General features: G+C 37.3%; 1 protein-coding gene across 2 annotated transcripts in view; it reads right to left on the minus strand.

The window, feature by feature from the left end:
- Positions 1–19,730, minus strand: part of eml5 (EMAP like 5) — a 118,530-nt gene extending 98,800 nt beyond the window's left edge. For both annotated transcript variants that reach the window (XR_014199321.1, XM_082143714.1), the window contains exon 1: positions 18,486–19,730. Coding sequence is in view for 1 of the 2 variants with exons in the window: in XM_082143714.1 (XP_081999840.1) it covers positions 18,486–18,682 (197 nt within the window). In the remaining variant the exon portion in view is untranslated. The remainder of the gene's footprint in view (positions 1–18,485) is intronic.
- Positions 19,731–20,115: the final 385 nt, after the last annotated feature.

Here is a 20,115-nt window from a genome sequence, read left to right on the forward strand (position 1 = left end):
ACACGAAACGAGCGGTTTGTGTGAGAAAACGAACAGTATTTATATCGTTTTTACCTCTTATACGCAGACATGTCCGAGTGATCTGGTCTGACGTGTACGCAGACTGGTGCATAGATATATACAATAGATGTCGCCTTAAAGACATTCGTTCCAATGAACTGCCGTAGACAAGGCGACATCTAGTGTGTATATATCTATGCACCAGTCTGCGCATACGTCAGATCAGATCACTCGGACATGTCTGCGTATAAGAGGTAAAAACGATATAAATACTGTTCGTTTTCTCACACAAACCGCTCGTTTCGTGTCTTAGGCCATCAATGTGTACTTACGATGGGGAATTGTTTCATTTGGACGACGGGGAATTGTTTTAATTTGGACTCTGTGCTTGTGTTTTGAGACCGTGACCATAGACCTGCATTATATGACTGACAGACAAGAACGGTTTGACCTAAAAATATCAAAATTGAAACTACTGCGGAAAAAAAGACACCTACATCTTGGATGCCCTTGAGGTAAGCTAAAACATACCAAAAATTAATTTCAAAGTGAACTATCCCTTTAATAAACTGGTACACTGTAAATTCGTAAAACTATTCGATGAGCTGTCATAAAGTGCGCGCTCTCACTTTCATTTCTGCCGTGGTCAGTAACGTTAGTCCTGTCGCTCCGGAGAGTGTAAGCTGGATCACGAACAGTTGGTACAGATCCATCCTCGAGTAAGAACTAGAGTAAATGAAGACTGATATGTTCATTCTGACATCCAACAACAAAACACCTCAATCGCTTAGGAGACATTCCTGTCTACAGCTGCTCAAGCGTCGAACAATGGCGGACTGTGTCCAGCTCACTCAGGGCGGGTCTATGCTCAAACTGAAGTGTCACTCAACAGTCGTGGGAGGGGCCTGCGCAATTCTACGTCACATTGCGCTGAATCTGAGAACAGCTCATTCTGAGACAGTGCTTATGATTTATTGAGATTGTAAAAAAAACACTGGGTGGATTTTTATCATTCTAGGGTGGTTTTGCTCACACACTGCCAACACACATTTATGTTCAAACACCATGTAAAAGTGAATTTTGCATAATAGGTGCCCTTTTATTCGTATAGTTAGGGGTTTGTTAAAATAACAATAGTGTTCGCATTGAATATGGTTTCAAAAGGTTTCAGTAAACTCCTACATCACAGTCATGTGAATTACTCATTACTTAACAAGAACTACTTGCTCTCTAGTCACTCTCCAGATACAAATAGTACTAATATCAGCGTGTGATCCTCCAGTGGCCTGTTATAGCTCGTTAGAGATCTCTCTGCATATTAATGCTGTGATTTTCTGCTTTGATTTGATGTGATCAGATGCCACAAGCCCACGCTATGTGGGCTCAGAGGAACTCACTCCCTGTAGTATTTCATCATGACCTGCCAATTTCAGCTCAAACATCTGAATGTTAAATGAAAGATATGCAAATCCGGAGCCTTGGCTTTTTGTAAGTGTAAAAATTCAATAAGCTGTCAATTTGCTATACATTTTAGTTAGGTTTGAGTAGGAGTAAAACAGGATATTAAACAAGGGAAAAAGTTCTGCCCACACATGACCTGGAAGTCATTTTAAAGCAGTGCTATTTTAGTATCAATTAATATTTTCAATTAGTTTTTAGTTTGTTTTAGTTATTTTGTTGTTTTCATCATTTTGAATAGTTATATTTTTTATACATTTTTATTTCAGTTTTAATTATTTTACTGCATCAAGTTAAACTAAATGAAAAAGGTTGCTTTGGCAACTAGCTAAATTAAAATAAAACTTGTTTTTATTTTATTTCAGTTAACGTTATTTTAAGTATCGACTTTTTTTATGGTTTTAGTTTTAATAGCTATAATAACCCTGCTTCAGAGATTTAAAGGATTAAAATAAATTTAAGGGATTAAAGAAATAAGAAAGTTCTCTAATTTGTGTTAGAATCCATTTAAACAGTTTGCAAATAATATTTTATTTTAAAATATGCACACATTCACTATTATTCATGTGTCTAATATGTCAAAAATGTTTCTCGTCTCTCGTCAAATTCAGTCATGAATCGTCGGGTAGGCTAAATGATAGCATCGTTTTAACTCAAAATGGCAAAATTTCATAAAGTTAAGTATTTTCCATCACTGGATATTACTGTCGGTCATTGAATATTTCTATCGTAAAACAGTCAAATGTTAATTGTTTAGTTGCTTCCATTTTAACACGCACTTTCAAAATCTAAAGTAATATAATCTGAAGTATAAAATCTAAAGTATAAAATCTTTTGTAATTTCAAAAGAAATCCACGTAATCGGGAATTTCGGATAAGGGCAAGATTTCCACATGCAGATTTCATAACAGGTTGGTTCCTCAAATTTGCCACAGCGCTGCTTGATTTGACTTCTATGTGAACTGCTCTATACATTGCTACACTAATGACAACAATGTTTTTTGCTCTCAAAATGTAGACAAAATGTTGCTTATGTGACCGCACATTTATACTTGGAGTGATTCTTTATGGTTATAGTTATTGTTCTTGATGTGTACAGCCTTAAGACCAAAAACATGAATTACAATAAGTAAAAGTGCATTCATAGTGAATTTCAGCTTTAGTCAAGAAGAAGGTGATTCCACATGTGACCCGCTCTTCATGAGGCTGAATATTAAATCTGCCTCTCAGTGACCAAGACATGAGTTAAAATAAATATACAAAGGCCAAGTGCCCTCAAATAACCTCTTTAATTGGCTACATCCTACAGTCCATCAAAATCTCTTTTCTTCTTTGTCTCTCTCTCTCTCTCTCTCTCTGTCCTCTTTCTCCCACATTACCTTTCTATTAGCTAATGAGCTGGTTTAGTAAGTGGCCTGTTGTCACGGCGCAGTTCCTGTGATGTACAGCCCACCGCTAGCTCAGCCTATTAGCTAATGGGTCCGATGGAGGCCTTTAGTGGGCGGACAGGCCAACGGTGCAGGACTGCAGATATCCTGCAAGGAGTCTCTGGTGGAGACGTGCTTCGGTGGAAGCGTTTAGCTGCAAAAGGCAGAGAGCGTCAGGCTGAGAAACAGAAGCTTGTCATGGTAACAAGAGGAGGGAGTGGGAAGTGAAATGTAAAGTTGGACAGCTGGAGTCTGCTGTGCCACCTGATAGAGATCAGTTCACATTCAAAGTCTGTTTAATAGAGCCACGTTGTTAATGAAGCAGCAGATGCAACAATCCAGTGTCTCCTGTGCTGATGTTCAGCCACGAATGCAGTGCCAGAGCAAGAGATTCAATCCATTCAAAAATGGCATCGTATATTCATTTACAGAATGCACAAATAATTGCGGAGCCTATACTATTTAAAAGTTTGGGGCCAGTAAGAATTATTTTTATTTTTTATTTTTGGGGGGAAATCATGCTCATCAAGGCTGCATTTATTTGATCAAAAATACAGTAAAAAAAAAAGTTTTATATTATTGCAATTGTAAATAACTGTTTTCTATTTTAATATATTTTTAAATGTTGTTTATTAAAAAAAAATACAATTATATGTAAAATATTATTTAGAGAAATATTATGATTTTTGTAACAATGTAAATGTATTAACTGTCACTTTTGATCAATTTAATGTGCCTTTGCTGAAAAAAGTTATTTATTTATTTTACTCACCCCAAACTTTTTGAACAATAGTGTAAATATATCAATATAGAAAAATATAGAAAAACATCCAAATTAAAATAATTCAAAGACATTATTGTGGCAGATGATAATGTCAATCATTGAACAGACATTAATAAATATATTATTTCCCCTAACATAACATAACATTCACCTACATGCCTTATTATGAATTTATGAGTCACACATTATGGTAAATATGTTTTATATAATTAATTGTACTTAATTAACATGTTGAATTGACAGTCCAACAAAAGAAATCATACTTTACTTGACCCCAGTCCAACTTTCTTTGTCAGAATTAATGAGTCCTTCTTAATTTATGAAGGCATTCTCTAATGCTCAAATGCTTCAATTGTTTTTCAATTAACTAAAATAAATGTGAATAATGCATGATAACACTGCTTGAATGCATTTTAAATAATTGGCCGGTTCCTAAAGTCATCCTTCTGATGTCAACCAACATGTTTGGTTTTGAAAGTGCTTCCTTCACATTCACTATTTTTAAGGCTGATTTTAGTTTATTTGATGTAAAAACCACTTCATAACAGCTTCACATTCAACACTTGCTTCTGATACATGAATACAGATATTTGACTGTAAACTGAAAAAAATACAGTATGAGTGCAGTCCGTTTCAAAAATCAATAACTCGTCTCTTATGAGCAGATTCTTTAAATGAATTCATTAACAAGCCTTGTGTTATTAGTGTGAATATTTCCCTGCTATAGAGATGAAGGGGATGAACAGCTCCCTCATGTTATAGACCGCTTTGCAAAGACTAGCTATAGCAAGCAGTAAAACATGGTTTCATGAGTCTAACTTTATTTATTTCTCCAATCAATCGGCTGTAAAGAAAGTGGCTGAAATTTATTAAAGTGCTTGGTTTCCTCATTGCTTAACAAGCTATCAAATGTGGTTTTGCCACATCAACATTATAGCTACTACTCGCTATTCCAACTTCAATATGAATATGTCAACACAGAAGAGAATCTGCACTCATTAAATCAGTTCATTCAAAGACAAAACAAAAGTTCAGCTCATAGATTCAGTCAATCAACAAACCACAAAAGGTCAACCGTCATTGAAGGGGAAGACTAAGGTATATTTAATGGGCCAAATGCTCAAATAAAACCAATGTTATAGAGAAGCTGTGGTTTATTTGACATAATGAAAACAAGACTGTGAGGTATTGAAAGAGCATCCAATGTCACACTGTTGTGTCGACCGACAAAACATTGACAAAACAGACATATTGAACTTACATCCCTCAGAGTGTATTGGTGTCAACTTTAAAATGTAATTGACGAAACAGACATATTGAACTTTCATCCCTGGTGTCAATTTTAAAACAACTCGACTCTGAATTTCTGATTGGTTAAATAGTTTTACTTTTTGTATTTTCTGTTTTTGTTTTCCAGATGGCAAGCAGGGTTATTGTTAAAACTATTAAAAACATTTTTGTTAATTGAAATAATGCTAAAATAAAATGAAATAAATGATATAAATACTAGATGAAAAACTTGAAACTAAATGAAAATGTTTTAGGCAAATTGGTTTTAAGTTTAAGTTGATGCACCAAAATTACCAGCTGGAAATAATAATAAAAAAGAACTAAAACTGAAACTGAAATAAAATAAGATAAATTAATCCTAAACAGTAACATTTGAGACAAAAAAGACTAAAATTACAAAATAACATAAAAAATGTGTTAAATTAGATATAAATATTTGAATTAATATTAGATGGAAAAACATAAACTAAATAAAAATTTGAAATCTTGTTTGAAAACTGGCGATTAACTGAAATAAGTGATAAATTAAGTAACTAAAATAAGAAGCTGAAGCAACAATATTATTAACTGGGAATAGAAAAATTAACTAAAACTAAAACTGAAATAAAAGAAATCAAACATAAATAGTAATATTTAAATAATAATAATAATGACAAAAGCACATACAAAAATGACAAGAAATAATAAAATTAAAATACAAACAGAAATTATAAAAAATAAAAGCTAATTAAAATTATTAATACATTTTATACAAATAGTACAAAAATATGACTGGCTAGCAGAATGGTACTTCACATTTGGGTTACGCACAAGCGCGCGCACACACACACACACACACACACACACACACACGTTCTGGATGGTGTCAAAGCAGCAACTACAGCAGTCACCTTGCTTGCCCTTGTTGTAGATTACCAGGAAGGAAAGGATTACTAGCACATTTCCAAAAGTCAGTTTTTATCTTGCTTGCCTTGACTTCTATAGAACAAGCCAAATCCCAACAACCAATAACACTTCAAGCTCAGCACCTGTCTGCAAAAAAAGCCCAAATGTCCATGCGTGCCAGATACATACAGGTGTCACAGCAGTAAGTTTGGTTAAATGAAGCAAAAACGTTGCTACGTTAGCTACGATGCAATACGTTTAAAAATGTTAAGTAACCTTGGTTTACCTCAGTTGTGTCGTATGATGGATGGGACTGATGAAGTCTGTCGTTTAATCTCTCAGTGTTTCCTAATGCAGCAGAATTTTGCCCTGCTATAAAAATTAAGAGATAAAAATGGGCTACAATAGGATCAGACATTAGAAATATAATCCAATGGAGACAGAACACGTGCACAGAATGATCCACCGCTGAAGAGCTGCATTTGCTTGAATTTTCTGGGCCATGTTTCCCAGTGTTGTCCTGTCGTACAGACCCCTGGCTTGTACAAATGTGCATTTCCACTTGATATTAGGCTGAAAATGTCAGGAGGCTCTTATGGATTAGGGCCCTTTCACACCTGAAAGTCCGCACCAAGGTCCGAACCAGAGTTCATGTTTTGATACATTGTATACATTTGGTTAGTTTTGGTTTGGTTTCACATTGCAATTATGCAAGCGCACTAAAGAACTTTTCATGACGTACTTGCGTCCTGTCGTCATCATCTATATGGGCTGCATATTGACATTGATTGGTTTGTAAACGGACGTGCGTCTGACGTCAGCGTGTTGTCAATTCGGCGGGTAACTTTGACAAGAATGAATGAACAGACGCATATTGTTGCCACTATACTGTTATTATTACGGCATTACGACCTGCAGCACCAACTATACTCGAGGCCAGTTCAAATTCGCCAAATGAACGTCCTCGTTGTGCGAACATTTTATCATCGCCGGCAGGACGCGCAGGACAAATGTGTGTGTGTGTGCGCGCGAATCAGCTGGAAGAAACGCGGTGGGCAGGACTGACAGATCTGCACATAAATATTCTTCTTCAGTTGTTTAGGCTACGCGGGAACCACCGGAACTTCCTGTAAATGGTCCGAAAGTCCGAACCATACAGAAAATGCTTTCACACTAGAAACGAACCAAACCTTTGAACAGTTTGATCCGGACCGAGACTACCTCTTTTCGTCGGACCAAATTTCGTCTGTTTGGTCCGAACCGTGGTCCGGGGGAGGTTTCACACCTGTAATTTTGATTCGGACCAAACTGAAAAGTCCGAAAGTCCGGACCAAACAAGGTAGGTGTGAAAGGGCCCTTAGACTCTTTTTTTGTATAAAAAAACTTTTTGATCATAAAAATAGATGGATTCCAGACACTGCAAAAATAAATGTGCAGCAAAAAATCTCCACACTATTTGTGTTAGTATCTGCAATTTAAAGGGGTGGTATAATGCCCCTTTTTACAAGATATTAAATAAATCTCTGATCTCCCAGAGTGTGTATGTGAAGTTTTAGCTCAAAAAACCCCACAGATATTTTTATATTGCATATTAAAATTGTCTCTTGTTGAGGGTGAGCAAAAACGCACCGTTTCTGTCCCTTTAAATGCAAATGAGCTGCTGCTCCTGGCACAGGGGGCGGAGCTTCAGGAGCTCATGTCCTTTTACCTCACACAGACATGCAATGAAAATTTCAAAAACGTTTAGCCTTTTATGTTCAAACGGGAGTCAGACAATGATGGAGAGACTCAAGAAGAAGTGACAACATGTAGAGCAACAGGAAGTTTCTGAATGGTTAGTTGACGAATTTATGTAGCTGATGTGTAGTTATCGTCTAGTCATTGATTAGCATATTCTGTCATGATTATCTATAAATCGTGTTCCGGGGGCGGGATTTATGTAAATTTTAGGGTTAGTGATGTCACTAACCTGGGAGGAATGTTGTGTAGTCTCTACCAGCCGTTTCTTGTAGTCCTTAAGGGAGCATTTCACCCGTGGGAACATTAATCTTTATTGAAAGTGGGTCATATATGTAGTCGAAATTTAACATGAATTAAAAATTTGGTGCCTTTTTGACCGAGGAAAGACAGACAGTAACTTTAGGGGGCATTTGTATGGAAGACAACAACTCCCACAATGCACCACATTGCACAGCTCTGCAAGCCACTCCCACTAATCCAGAAACTAGGATGGTTCACAACACAAACGTCTGTGTCCTAGTCTGATTCAGAGATTTCGTCCAGGAGAAATTGGCATCGTTGAAATTCTTTGCAGCAGACGGACTCTATCTCTGTGTCCGTAAGCAGGCACCACCAGTCCGCCCCAGCTCGAACCAGTCCGGGCTCCTCGTCCGCGACAGGCAGGTCTTCTGCCGCCTCAGGGCTCCAGACTAACTTTTTTTACTAGGAGCGCTGGAGCCCCTGACTGAAAATTTTAGGAGCGCAAGCAGAAAATTTAGGGGCACACCTTAAATCAGCTTGCAATGCAATTATTCAGATTTTCCCCTGCAATACTGACAAATTATTTAATTATAAATAGACTTAACGTACAGATATTACAGTATGCAGTTTTATTTTAAGTTCACAGGCTCCAGACTAACATCTGAGGGCAGCAGCACCGAGTTCTACAAAAACATATCTGGTAGCACTGGGGCTGACAATAAAGCACTAAGCTTAATTTAGGGTGTAGATGAAGTTAACTTTAATTATTATCATTCATAATGTCTTAATATTAATTAAAAAGCAAACCGAGTGAAAAAATGTTTTATATTTAGGGAGTGAAAATAGCCAATAAGCATCCTACTGTTTACAATGGTAATTTATTTATTTTATTATTTTTAAATAAGTGTTTAAATAAGAGTTTAAATAAGACAATTTTTGAAGGATGAACAAAAAATGTGTTGGTCATCACATAAAAAATAACATTTATGTATGATAGTTTTGAAGTGCTGGAAAAAGATGAGTAGTAACGTTACTTGTAAGCGTTTGACTATTTCTGTCACATTGGTTACAGTTACTACATTAAATCCATGGTGAATGTTGCTGATTCAACATAAGTGTTTCTCCTGGTTTCCACGTCAGCGCTGTTTGATCTGATATCTATGGTTTAGAACAGAGAACTCTGCACCGAATCGGAATGTTTCTCACTGGATCTCGCAGCTATGATGTTATTAATTCTGAGGCGAATTCAATGGATTTCTTCACTGGATCTCCTAGTAACAGTGTCGCGTGATCGAGATCGGCCCGCGACTGGCAAGTTCGGAGCGCTCTACTGTCTATGGGAGCGCTGCGCTGTCTATTATTGGTCCAAACTAATAAACAGTCCGTGAAGCATAAAGGAGTAGCGCATTTTCGTTCCGCTTTCATTTTGTTTGGATTTGCTGCTCGGCGACGTTGTGGTCGCGCCAGCGCGACCTAAATAAATATTTGGTCGCACCGGCAGGAAAAATGGTCGCAAAATGCGACCAATTGGTCGCAGTCTGGAGCCCTGCGCCTCCTGTTCCTCCATCAGCCTCAGCTGCTCTTCGCTATATTGCGGCTCATAAAGGTAGCCACGAACATCTGATTTGAGTACCTTCCGCCATTGTCGTAACTTCACATCTGGCTCCACAGTGCCTGTTAGCTTAGCTTCCAAACAAGATGGCGGATATTGCTTTTAGTTTCTGCAAGTGAAGTCCCACCCACTGATCTGTAATAGATCTGTAGCGTGAGTGGGTCCCACCCCCTGGAAAAATGAGGAACGAGTGTTTGTAGTCTCAACCCCTCTACAAAGATATGGGACTTCCTGCTTAGAATGACGCAAAATGCAGATTTTTACATCATTATAAGCAGGAACTGCAACACTGAAATCCGTGTTTCTCCCGTCTCAGGGGAAAATGAGGGAATAATGCATGACCATTCAAAAATATGACTGGGTGGGTTTCTAACAATACAAAGCTTAATGCAAATGGGTGAAGTGTTCCTTTAAGAAGTGATTTCTTTAAAAGCAAATATCTCCCTTTGTTTTGAACTTTGAGCATTGTAACTTTGCAGATGTTGTTTATGCTCAAACAGCAACATTACACACTAACTAAAGTTAGAAAAGTGAAATCATAATCAACCACCCCTTTAAAAACTCCCAGGGTCCTGTTTGGTGGTTAATAAAGCAAAAAGCCAATTGAGGTCCTGCATTACTATGAATTTATCATCTAAGGTCAATGGAATATTAATATCTTTGCTTCAATTTAGAGTCTGAACTTTCCATTTGTATAAGAAACAATACAATATTTATACTTAATACTATTTAACACTAACTTTAAAAGAAATTGGTAATAAGTAACAACATAGCAGATTGACCATTCAAAAGTTTAGGGTCAGTAAGATTTTTTTTTTTTTTTTTTAAGAAATTAATACTTTCATTTAGCAGGGATGCATTAAGTTGATTAAGCTTAACAAAAAATCCGATTTCAACTAAACCATGTTCTTTTGAACTTTCAATTAATCAAAGAATACAAAAATATGTATATCAAGAGTTCCACAAAAATATTAAGCAGGGCATTCATAATAATAAGCAATATTTTTGAGGACCAAATCAGCATATTAGGATGATTGAAGGATCATGTAACACTGAGGACTGGAGTAATGATGCTGAAAATTCAGCTTTGCCATCACAGCAATAAATTATATTTTAAAAATAGAAAACAGTTAATTAATTATATATTAAATATTATATATATATATATATATAGGCCTATATTACGTACCACACATGCTCCCTTGTCCCGCTCAGGTTTTTGAGCACATGGGAATGCTCTGACTTACTTCACTTAGTGAATTTTCAATGAATATTAATGTTCAATATTATTCATTAATGTGTCTCACATTACTTTGGGATACTTACAATTGTGTCAGGATATGTTAATACAAATATTAAATGCTTCTTAAAACTGCACTTAGCACAAAAAAAAAAAAAAAAATCTCATTGACGTTACTTATTGGAAAATGTTTAAAATAAATGTTCCCTCACATAAGATGAATACTTCAGGCATATCACTAGCTAGCCTAACATGTAGTGGCTCCCCTCATCACATGACCAGATAAATTCTACTTTTTCTTTGGTAGTCTACTGACGGAAACATTGCAATGTGTTCAAGTGGAACGCCATAAGCCCTATGCATCAGACATTCAGCCAAAAGTCTGAGACTATTTATCTGGTAACCTATATGTGCTGGTGTTTGTTAGTACGTCAGACTGTTAGATGTGTGTAGATGTATCAGATAAGCCGCTTTGGGATAATGAATGAGAGGGTGATTGTAGCATTGGCTGGAACTACTATAGAAGGGGTGGGGATTCCCTGCCATTGCTGGGAAGAGGGAAGCCTTGCTGATCGCTGTGAAACTGCTAGGAACAGGACGCCTGTCTCCAAGCATTAGCGTCACTCTAATGGACTCAAACACGCATGACTGCATCTTGTCAACATATATGCAGCATGCTTATTATTATGCCCAAACATAAAGTAAGTGTGGACTCATCCTGACACACACACAAACTTAGCAATAATAGCGCATGAATTTGTACTTTGAGATCTACAAATTCTACAAATCTGCAAAAATATATACTGTATACACACACACACCTTATAATTCAAAAGTTTGGGGTCGGTAAGGTTTTTTTATATATTTTTGAAAGAATAGCCTATCTTATGCTCACTCAGGCTGCATTTATTTGATCAAAATACAGTAAAAAGAGGAATATTGTGAAATTAATATTTAAATTTAAAAGAAGTTTATATTCCAAAATGTCATTTATTCCTGTGATGGCAAAGCTGAATTTTCAACAGCTATTACTCCAATCATCAGTGTCAAATGCTCAAGAAACATTTCTTATTATCAATGTTGAAAATGCTTAATATTTGTTCAGGATTCCTTGATTAATAAAAAGCAACATTTACTTGAAATCGAAATTATAATTAATGTCTTTAATCTCACTTTTGATCATGTTTTATACTATTTTACTTTTGATTAGATACTTATGGAAGCTTGTTTCTGCCACAATTTTTTTTTTATAAAAAGGTAACAGACTTTTTATCTCACAATTCTGACTTTTTTTCTCAGAACGCATAAAATTGAGTCAAGAACTGCTCCAAGTGTGACATCACAGGTTTCCATCTCTTCCAAATTACAGTAGTTATGGCGTGAACTCAGCATATGCTCGTTGTTTTGCTTCAGGAGGAACTGTAAAAGACGGCTGCTGTTTCGGTTGTGGTGCTCGGTGACTGACGTCTGTCTAACTCTGCACAGCATGAAACACACGGATGACGTGTGATGTCTGCGCGAACAGGTGCACGGAGGTATGGAAATACATACGTTGATAGGCAGATAGGACATTGTATCATTGCATTCGGACTGAATTCAATGATCGGACAAACATTTTATGGTCCTACGCCTTCCACAGACGATATATATACACATATATAAACACATTTAGACCACTTAACTTAGTTAACTTAGGATGTGAAGAGACTTTCAACCATCATTACAAAAAATATTTCCAGAACAAATCACCTACCCTGCTTTTAAGGATCAATCCTGGATCTAAAACCTGCTAAAACTAGTGACAGAAATACCATCCATTCCATCCCTACTATATGAGAGTCTTACAACTGTCTGACAGTATTTCAGTGGGCAGTGATTTCTGCCTCTAGAGGAGGTTTTACTCTGTAAAGCAATAGTTCAATCACGTTAGGTGGAGAGCTGCCAAGGCCGTTGACAAAAAGCTAACAAGCGGAGTGCGTCCAGAGGGGCTTATATTGAAGGTATAAAACCCCTAGCTATATTTAATCTCGGTGGCAACTGAAGCTTCAAATTCAACACACATACACAGGGATCACAATCTAACCCAAACCCTGGCATTCGTGCATTGTGCGCACATGACTGACAACCCAGACCACAAACACACAGCGCCGCGCACACCAGCACACACATTCAAACAGTTACACTCATTGATACTATTAGAGTAAGAGCATCAGAAGGCAGCGCAGATTAAGGATTACATTAGAAATGAGTGCATATGAGTGCACATGGCTTACAGATGGACTCGAGCATGACCGAGAGAGAGGGGGGGGCTTCTATCTGATAATATCACGTGGTTTAAACGCGACACAATGTCCACCCCTCCCCCTGAGCAATCATGTCAGTCAGTCACACACACTCATACGTGAACGCTGGCACTGCAAATGTTGCTGAAGTCACCAAATCCTCATCTCAGTAAGAAAAAAATCATTTTGTGGTATTCAGCCTCACAAATATCCCGCACATAAACCTTTTAAAGGGACATGCACATAAATATTCACAACAGAGTTATCCACTTGATAGACATTCACTGGTCTAGTCACATGAAAGAAGGACGGATGGATACAAAGCAGCAGGTCGGCAGACATTTCCAGTCATTCTCGCTCAGATGCCCGACGTGTCCAGTCTCTATCCGCCCCCATCAATTTTTGAACACCTGTAGTAAACAAACGAATGTCTGAGAGCATACAGCCTCAGGACAGGAGCGTGACCAGCATGCACCTATCCGTGGGACTCGTCTATGCTCACATGCAGACATTTCTGGGCTAAAAACGTGATTTTCATGTATATCGGACATGGTTAAGCTAAACCATCATATCATGTGCTGTTTTATTATCTAAGGTATAAAATAAATGTTTCAAGACATTGTTTCAAGCCATAAAATTCTGTAATAATTTACTCACACTAATGTTGTTTCAAACTCGTATGACTATCTTCCTTCTGAAGAACATGTAAGGAGATAAAAGAGAATGTCCTGGCTGCTCTTTTCCATACAAAGAAAGTGAATGGGGACTGGAGCTGTTGAGCTCTAAAAGGACAAAAAGGGCCAATAAATGGCTCAATAAATTAGTCTATGCACGTTTTTATACTTTTAAAGGGTAAAAAGGATAACTATAATGTATGGCGAAATAGCACTTGGGAGCACTTCGACTCGGCGCAGTAAAAAGTCAATTTGGTTCTAATGACAGAAGTGAGAGGGAGAGGATTTTTCAGGCGTGACTTTTTACTGTGCCGAGCTGAAGTGCTCCCAAGTGCTATTCCGCCATACATTATAGTTATCCTTTACAAAAATGTATATTTGTATATTTGACCATTCAAGTTTAATAAGGTGCAAAAGAGAACTGAATTCAATATCGCATGGTGTCACTTTCAAACCAAGCATCTTTCTGTTGGTCAACACGGCAAATTCGACTGACTTGAACCGTTGCGAAATCTGCGTGGGGAAATCTTTTGCCCGATTGAAATGACTTTGCTTGCAAAAATGTGCTAAACAACGGTAAATGTTAAGTGATCCTACCTTAATACCTCTTCAACATCAAGCATGTCTCGTGCTTTATTTTTCTCATTCATGCATGCATCTTTACTGCTCTAACGTGTCAGTAACCAGCAGTCCTGCACTGCATGGATATATTACATCCCACAACACAATGTACCAAGATCTCTATCGATACACTAATATATTTTGTCACACCACCCCCAGCAAGGACATTCTGCATATTAACTACATCGATCCATGAAAGAAAGAATATCTTAAGGGTTTGGAATGACAAGGCTGAGTAAATAACTTTTAAACTGTTCCTTTAAATGTTAAAATATGCGTTTAAATTTGGAGATATGCTTGTTTCAGCTCAAAGTTCAATATTTTATGCATTTATGTTAGAGCTTACATGGGTGAATGTTGTCATGTAACGTTTACAAAAATGGGGACATATATCAGCAGTTTTCAGCACAGAACAGCATGATCGCACAGCTTGCTTAATGGAGTTGATTTAGACCAACTCACAGTACGATATAAACAGAATCACGTCTGTTAGGTATGAGAGGGTCTCACATTCTCTTTCTCTCTCGCACACACACACACACACACACACACACACACACACACACACACACACACACACACACACGCAAGCTGCTGTTCAACATCTGTAGCTCAGCTCTGGGCTCCATCCTCCACCTCCCACTGAGCATTCCACTCAAGGGCAAATAACAGAGGATACAAACCAACTCCACCATCAACTACCGACCCCATGTCAACAGCCAATACAAGAAATACCTGTAATTGATCTGGCATTTGAACGATGTATAATATTTCTACTTAGAAACCTGATCTGAGGTGTTTTTGTATATTGTATCAGAATATTGGAAGACTTATTGCGTCTGGATGAAACATGATGATTCACATTAGATTATAATTTTTATTCAAATATAGTAATCATTATAATGCAGAGGATCCCCTTGACTAGGAATTTTTTATTATTCTTTATTAAAAAAGAGTACAACACAAGTATAAATACTTTACAATAAATAATATCCTAATTTGAAAATTTTCATAATTGTTTTTTTTTTTCAATATTTAATATTTCAATATTACATTTTTTGTTTTTACAAATGTGTGTTCAGATACAAAATGCAAGTAAACTCAAAAAGATAACATCAGGATGCATCAGTCTTAAAAATGGGAGAATATTTGCTGAATTACTATGAAAATAATGTAATAAAAAAAAAAAAAAAATCTTTATTACTTTTTTTTTCTTTCGTTAAAGGAATATGACCAGAATATATTCTACACGCATAACACTATAAGAAAAGGTTTCATATTTCTAGATTGTCTTTTTCATAGTAATTCCCTTCTTTGCCTTATTCATTTTCTTCACTAGAACAGAGTATGCTGATGGCATTATAGAGTTATAGAGTTATTGCTGCTTTTGGCATCCTCTATGTTTTAATATCTTTTAATATCTTTCTCTCAGTCTCTGTTGATCCATTTGTCTTGAACTGAATGTATGAATAATCCTGTATTTGTATGCTTGGCATATGAATCACTTATGACTTCTATGTATTAAGATACCTGTGCTGATGACTTAATAATAGGGCACTACTGGCATATGGACACATCTGATATGCATGAATAGCAAATACAGCCACCCAGAAAGTCAGGCATTGGGTCACATTCTAATACTGAAGTAACCAGAGATGGATGAGTCCCTATGAGACATTTGACACAAAAATGCACACCGGGGACATACAAGGAGGTAGTAAATGCATGTGCCTGGTCACATATTTGGCATTTGAACCAATTTTATAAGTCTGAGAACATTGCAATGTGATCATGTTTCTTTTTATACATTTTTATGCAGCACATGCACACAGATGTGTTCACCAAACCATTCACGCATTCACACAAATGCAAGGTAGCCAAGGTCAGTTACTCTCTCACCTAATTAATAATAGAGAATTGAGGCAGATGACCGGCGGCGAAGCAGAACGCCACCCCCTCAAGCTCTCACTAAAACACCACACACGTACAACACACAAACACACACACACACACACATACACTCCTGTAGGATGCCATAACCTTGATGATCATGTGACTGAATCATAATGTCTTCACCATCAGCTGAAAGCACCTTGACATGATGCGTATGAATACAGCTATAAATAACTGAGTTACTATTAAGGTTAAACGTGGATAAACCTTGGATGATCATTATTTATAATTTAAGAGAACATACATCAATATCATGACTTCAGATAGAGGTCATTTCACGACAATTAGTTGTTAAGATTCTTGGATAATATTAAATTAGCTAATGAATTAAAGCTAACCTACAAAGCTAAACAGGTCTTGTAGATATTTATAATTTGTATTTACAGTAACAAATTATAGTTACATTAATAAATGATATTAAATAAATAGCAATTCACATGAGCAGTTGTGTACCAAATAGACAACACAATTTCATGGCAATTTGTAACTACTGTATTTTATGTTTTGGCAAATTTGTATGAATTTGTTTCTCATTTGTACATTTTTGGACGCTCTGCTTATGCTCCAGTGACAGCTTAAGGCCCGTTCACACCAAGGACGATAACTATAACGATAACGGTAAAGATATAGTTCTAAAAATCATTCTAAATATAAAAGAATAGCAGTTCACACCAAAGCTATATAGCGGCACAGAGGAACGATAATGTTGGGATCTCTTTTAGAGATGTTTTCCAGCTGATGAATGATAAAAACATTGACAGCCAATCAGAATCCATCCTCGAGCTGGCTATCTTTACAGTTATTGTTCTTGGTGTGAACGGGCCTTTAGATGTGGGGTTAGGGGTGGACCTTCATTCCTACTTTTTAATAAAAATCGTACATTTTTCGTACAATGTCAATTCATTCGAAATTGCCATCTCATAAAATAGTTAAGTTTTCCATGAGATCAGAACAGAAGCATGGCAAAGTACAGAGTGAAAGCCGACTGTAACTTCGTATATGAGTGGGGTGGAGAGACAGACCTCAGTGTTCTTCAATCGCTCTTCAAGATCCACTCTGGGATTTCCATTTTGCACTCCCTGCACAGTGCTGTTATAGTAAATATGATCACTCTTGGAACTGCGGGTCAATTCCATTTCAAGTAGCGTGTTCACAAACTCTTCTGTACAGGCCCCTCAGAAATGTGAATAAGGAATGTGTGTATGTTTGAGAAAAAAATTCAACAGTATATGCAAAAGTATTGACCCTTTTCACATTTCCGGGTTTCTCAGAAGCGGAAGTCGTCATAGTTGGGTAAACTTCTATAGCGGTGAATGAGAGACTACATTAAATATATATTTTTTGTGTTCCAATTTGCTCAAATAGCAAAAGAAAAACTCCACAATAGTGTTATCACAACTTTCAAAATTAGGGAAAAATAGAGAGATTGATAACGGTCAGAAGAGAGAATTAAAGATGTAAATTTTACCGTCACTCCCACAGCGCTGTAGGCTATTAAAAACAACCTAACAGCAGCGTTAACTAGTTTATTTTATTTTTGTATGCAAAGGTAATACGATACAAAGTATAATAGTGTTATAAATGTACATAATTTATTTTAATAAAAAAAATTAAAAAAATTGCAGGATTTACGACGCTGATGACCGTTAAATCGCGTCATCACAGTCTGTAAAAAGAAATTTCCGTTAGCGTTCATTCCTTTTGAAATGACTGAATTTCGCTCCCGAAAACGGTAAATGTTATCGTACCTTTAGAATTTAAAATAGCTTATCGTGACTAATATAAGACTTATAAACAGCCAGACCGAGAGCAACTAAATGATAGAAAACGCGGATGTCTCCAGACGCGTTTTTTCAAAGTTAAACTACTTTTAACTTGCCAGCAAAACAGTGAGACGCGACGCAACGTACGCCTGGCGTATATATTTACACAGACCAACAAATAAAAAAATAGCGTTGACAAAATGCAAGTCCCGTAAGTTGCTCCGCTGAGGCGCTGTCCAGCACGCGAGCCTCGTGAAGGTGATCGCGTGATCGCTGAGCGTGACGGAGATCACCTTCAGGAGCCTGGCGTGTTGGACAGCGCCTCAGAGGAACAACCTCCACCTCCATCTCTCTACACTTACTCGATCTTGCCATTAAATATAAATATAAACAGCAATGTCTCAAGCCTGACACTGGCTTGAATGCATCGGCACCGTTGAGTTCACTACTTTAAGTGTGGTAGTTGGCGTGCATTTGTATGAATTTCCTTCAAAACATCCACGTGAATGTGCCTACCTGATTATGTCATCGTTATGTCCCAAATAAAATTTCTGCTTGTGTTCCCGTGTGTTGTACACAACTCCGACGCCGGCGACAAAGTACACGATCTCCTTGGCGGCCGTGTAGTACAGGTTGTTGCGGCACTGGTGTCCCCGGTAGCCGTAAACCCACTCGAGTCGCAGATGACAGTTCGGAGCTGTTCTGTCAGCCATGTTCGGACGTGTTTTGCTTAGAAGCGATGCTTCTTCATTCACCGACGCGTCGAGCCGTCACATTCAGTCCCGTTTATCCGCTCAGTCCGCTGTCAGCGAAGCTTCGTCCGGCCAAAGACAAACCAATCGACGACATATTTCAATTCAAGTAAAGTGCATAACTTTAGGCTGTTTGCATAATGTTAGGGCAAGTGCTTTGTTTTGTTCTGACGCTGTAAAGTCTGGCGTGTACTACTTGTGACATGTGCGAGGCTAGAAGCTACTCTCTCTACTTCTGACCAGACTGTGGCTTTGCTCTAGTGACATGTCAAACCTGAGAACATGGATTTTTAGCATTAGTTAACTGGGACCGGCCAATCACGAACGGCGGTTGTGATTGACAGAAAGTGTGGCCAATCGCGTCGTGAGGATGAGTTGAATTAAAATGTGAGGACCAATGGCGAGCTAGAGAAGGATGGCGAAAGGGGTCTAAGAAACTAGTGTATGGCCAGGCCTGCTCATTTAGCACAAACGGCAGTTTAATAGCTTTTGTCGTGGGCCTACTACACTAGTTCAACTCTGTAAGGCCTGAACTCTTAATGACCTTAATGAGTTTACAAAAAACGGGACTGGATATTTTTTAACCCTATAATATCGAATGACAGTCTACTTTTTAAGTTTTAGTCATTTTAGTACACCGTGTTAAACTTAATGAAAATATGAAACGTGTCTTAGCAACTAGCTAAAATCAATTTAGTTTTTAATATTTTATTTCAAGTAACGAAAATGTTTTTTATTTTGCTTCAGTTAACTAGGCTATAATAACCCTAACATATAATTTTTTTTTTCTTCTCCAGACAAATTTTTCAGTTGAAAAAACAGCAAGATGGACTCAACATCCATTACACTTGTGTCCCATGGTACTATAAAGCAATTCAAACATGTAGGCCTGTGGAGCAACATGAAGGTGAGTAAATGGGCTAAAAACGTAATAATTGGTCACTTCTAGCATATGGACACATGTGAATAATATGAATAGCATAATTGTGACACTGAAGTAACCAGAAATGTTGACCCATGGTCTTGATGGGTTATGACCCTAGTGTATGAATATGCAAATAAAGTGGCCTAAAATCTTAAATGAGACCCGAAACCTTTGACGATGTCGATAAATAATGATAGAGACAGAAAATTTAGTAGGTGAGGAGTTTTTCTATTTGATAGCACAATGAAGGCAAAAGTACAGAGACAAAAGGTAAAGCTGTGTTGAAGGCTGTCATTCTCTCTACCTCTCGTAGGACTTTCGGTTATACAAAACACAACCTTAATCTGAACAACTCCTCATTAGACATATAAACATATTCCAACTCTCTTGATATAAGCAAGCAAGAGACTACACGTCCTAAAAACCCAGCTAGTTCTTGTTGAAGTCGACATGGCTCACATTCTTTAAA

This window comes from Leuciscus leuciscus (assembly GCF_965113295.1).
Source record: "Leuciscus leuciscus genome assembly, chromosome: 17".
Lineage (NCBI taxonomy): Eukaryota > Metazoa > Chordata > Actinopteri > Cypriniformes > Leuciscidae > Leuciscus > Leuciscus leuciscus.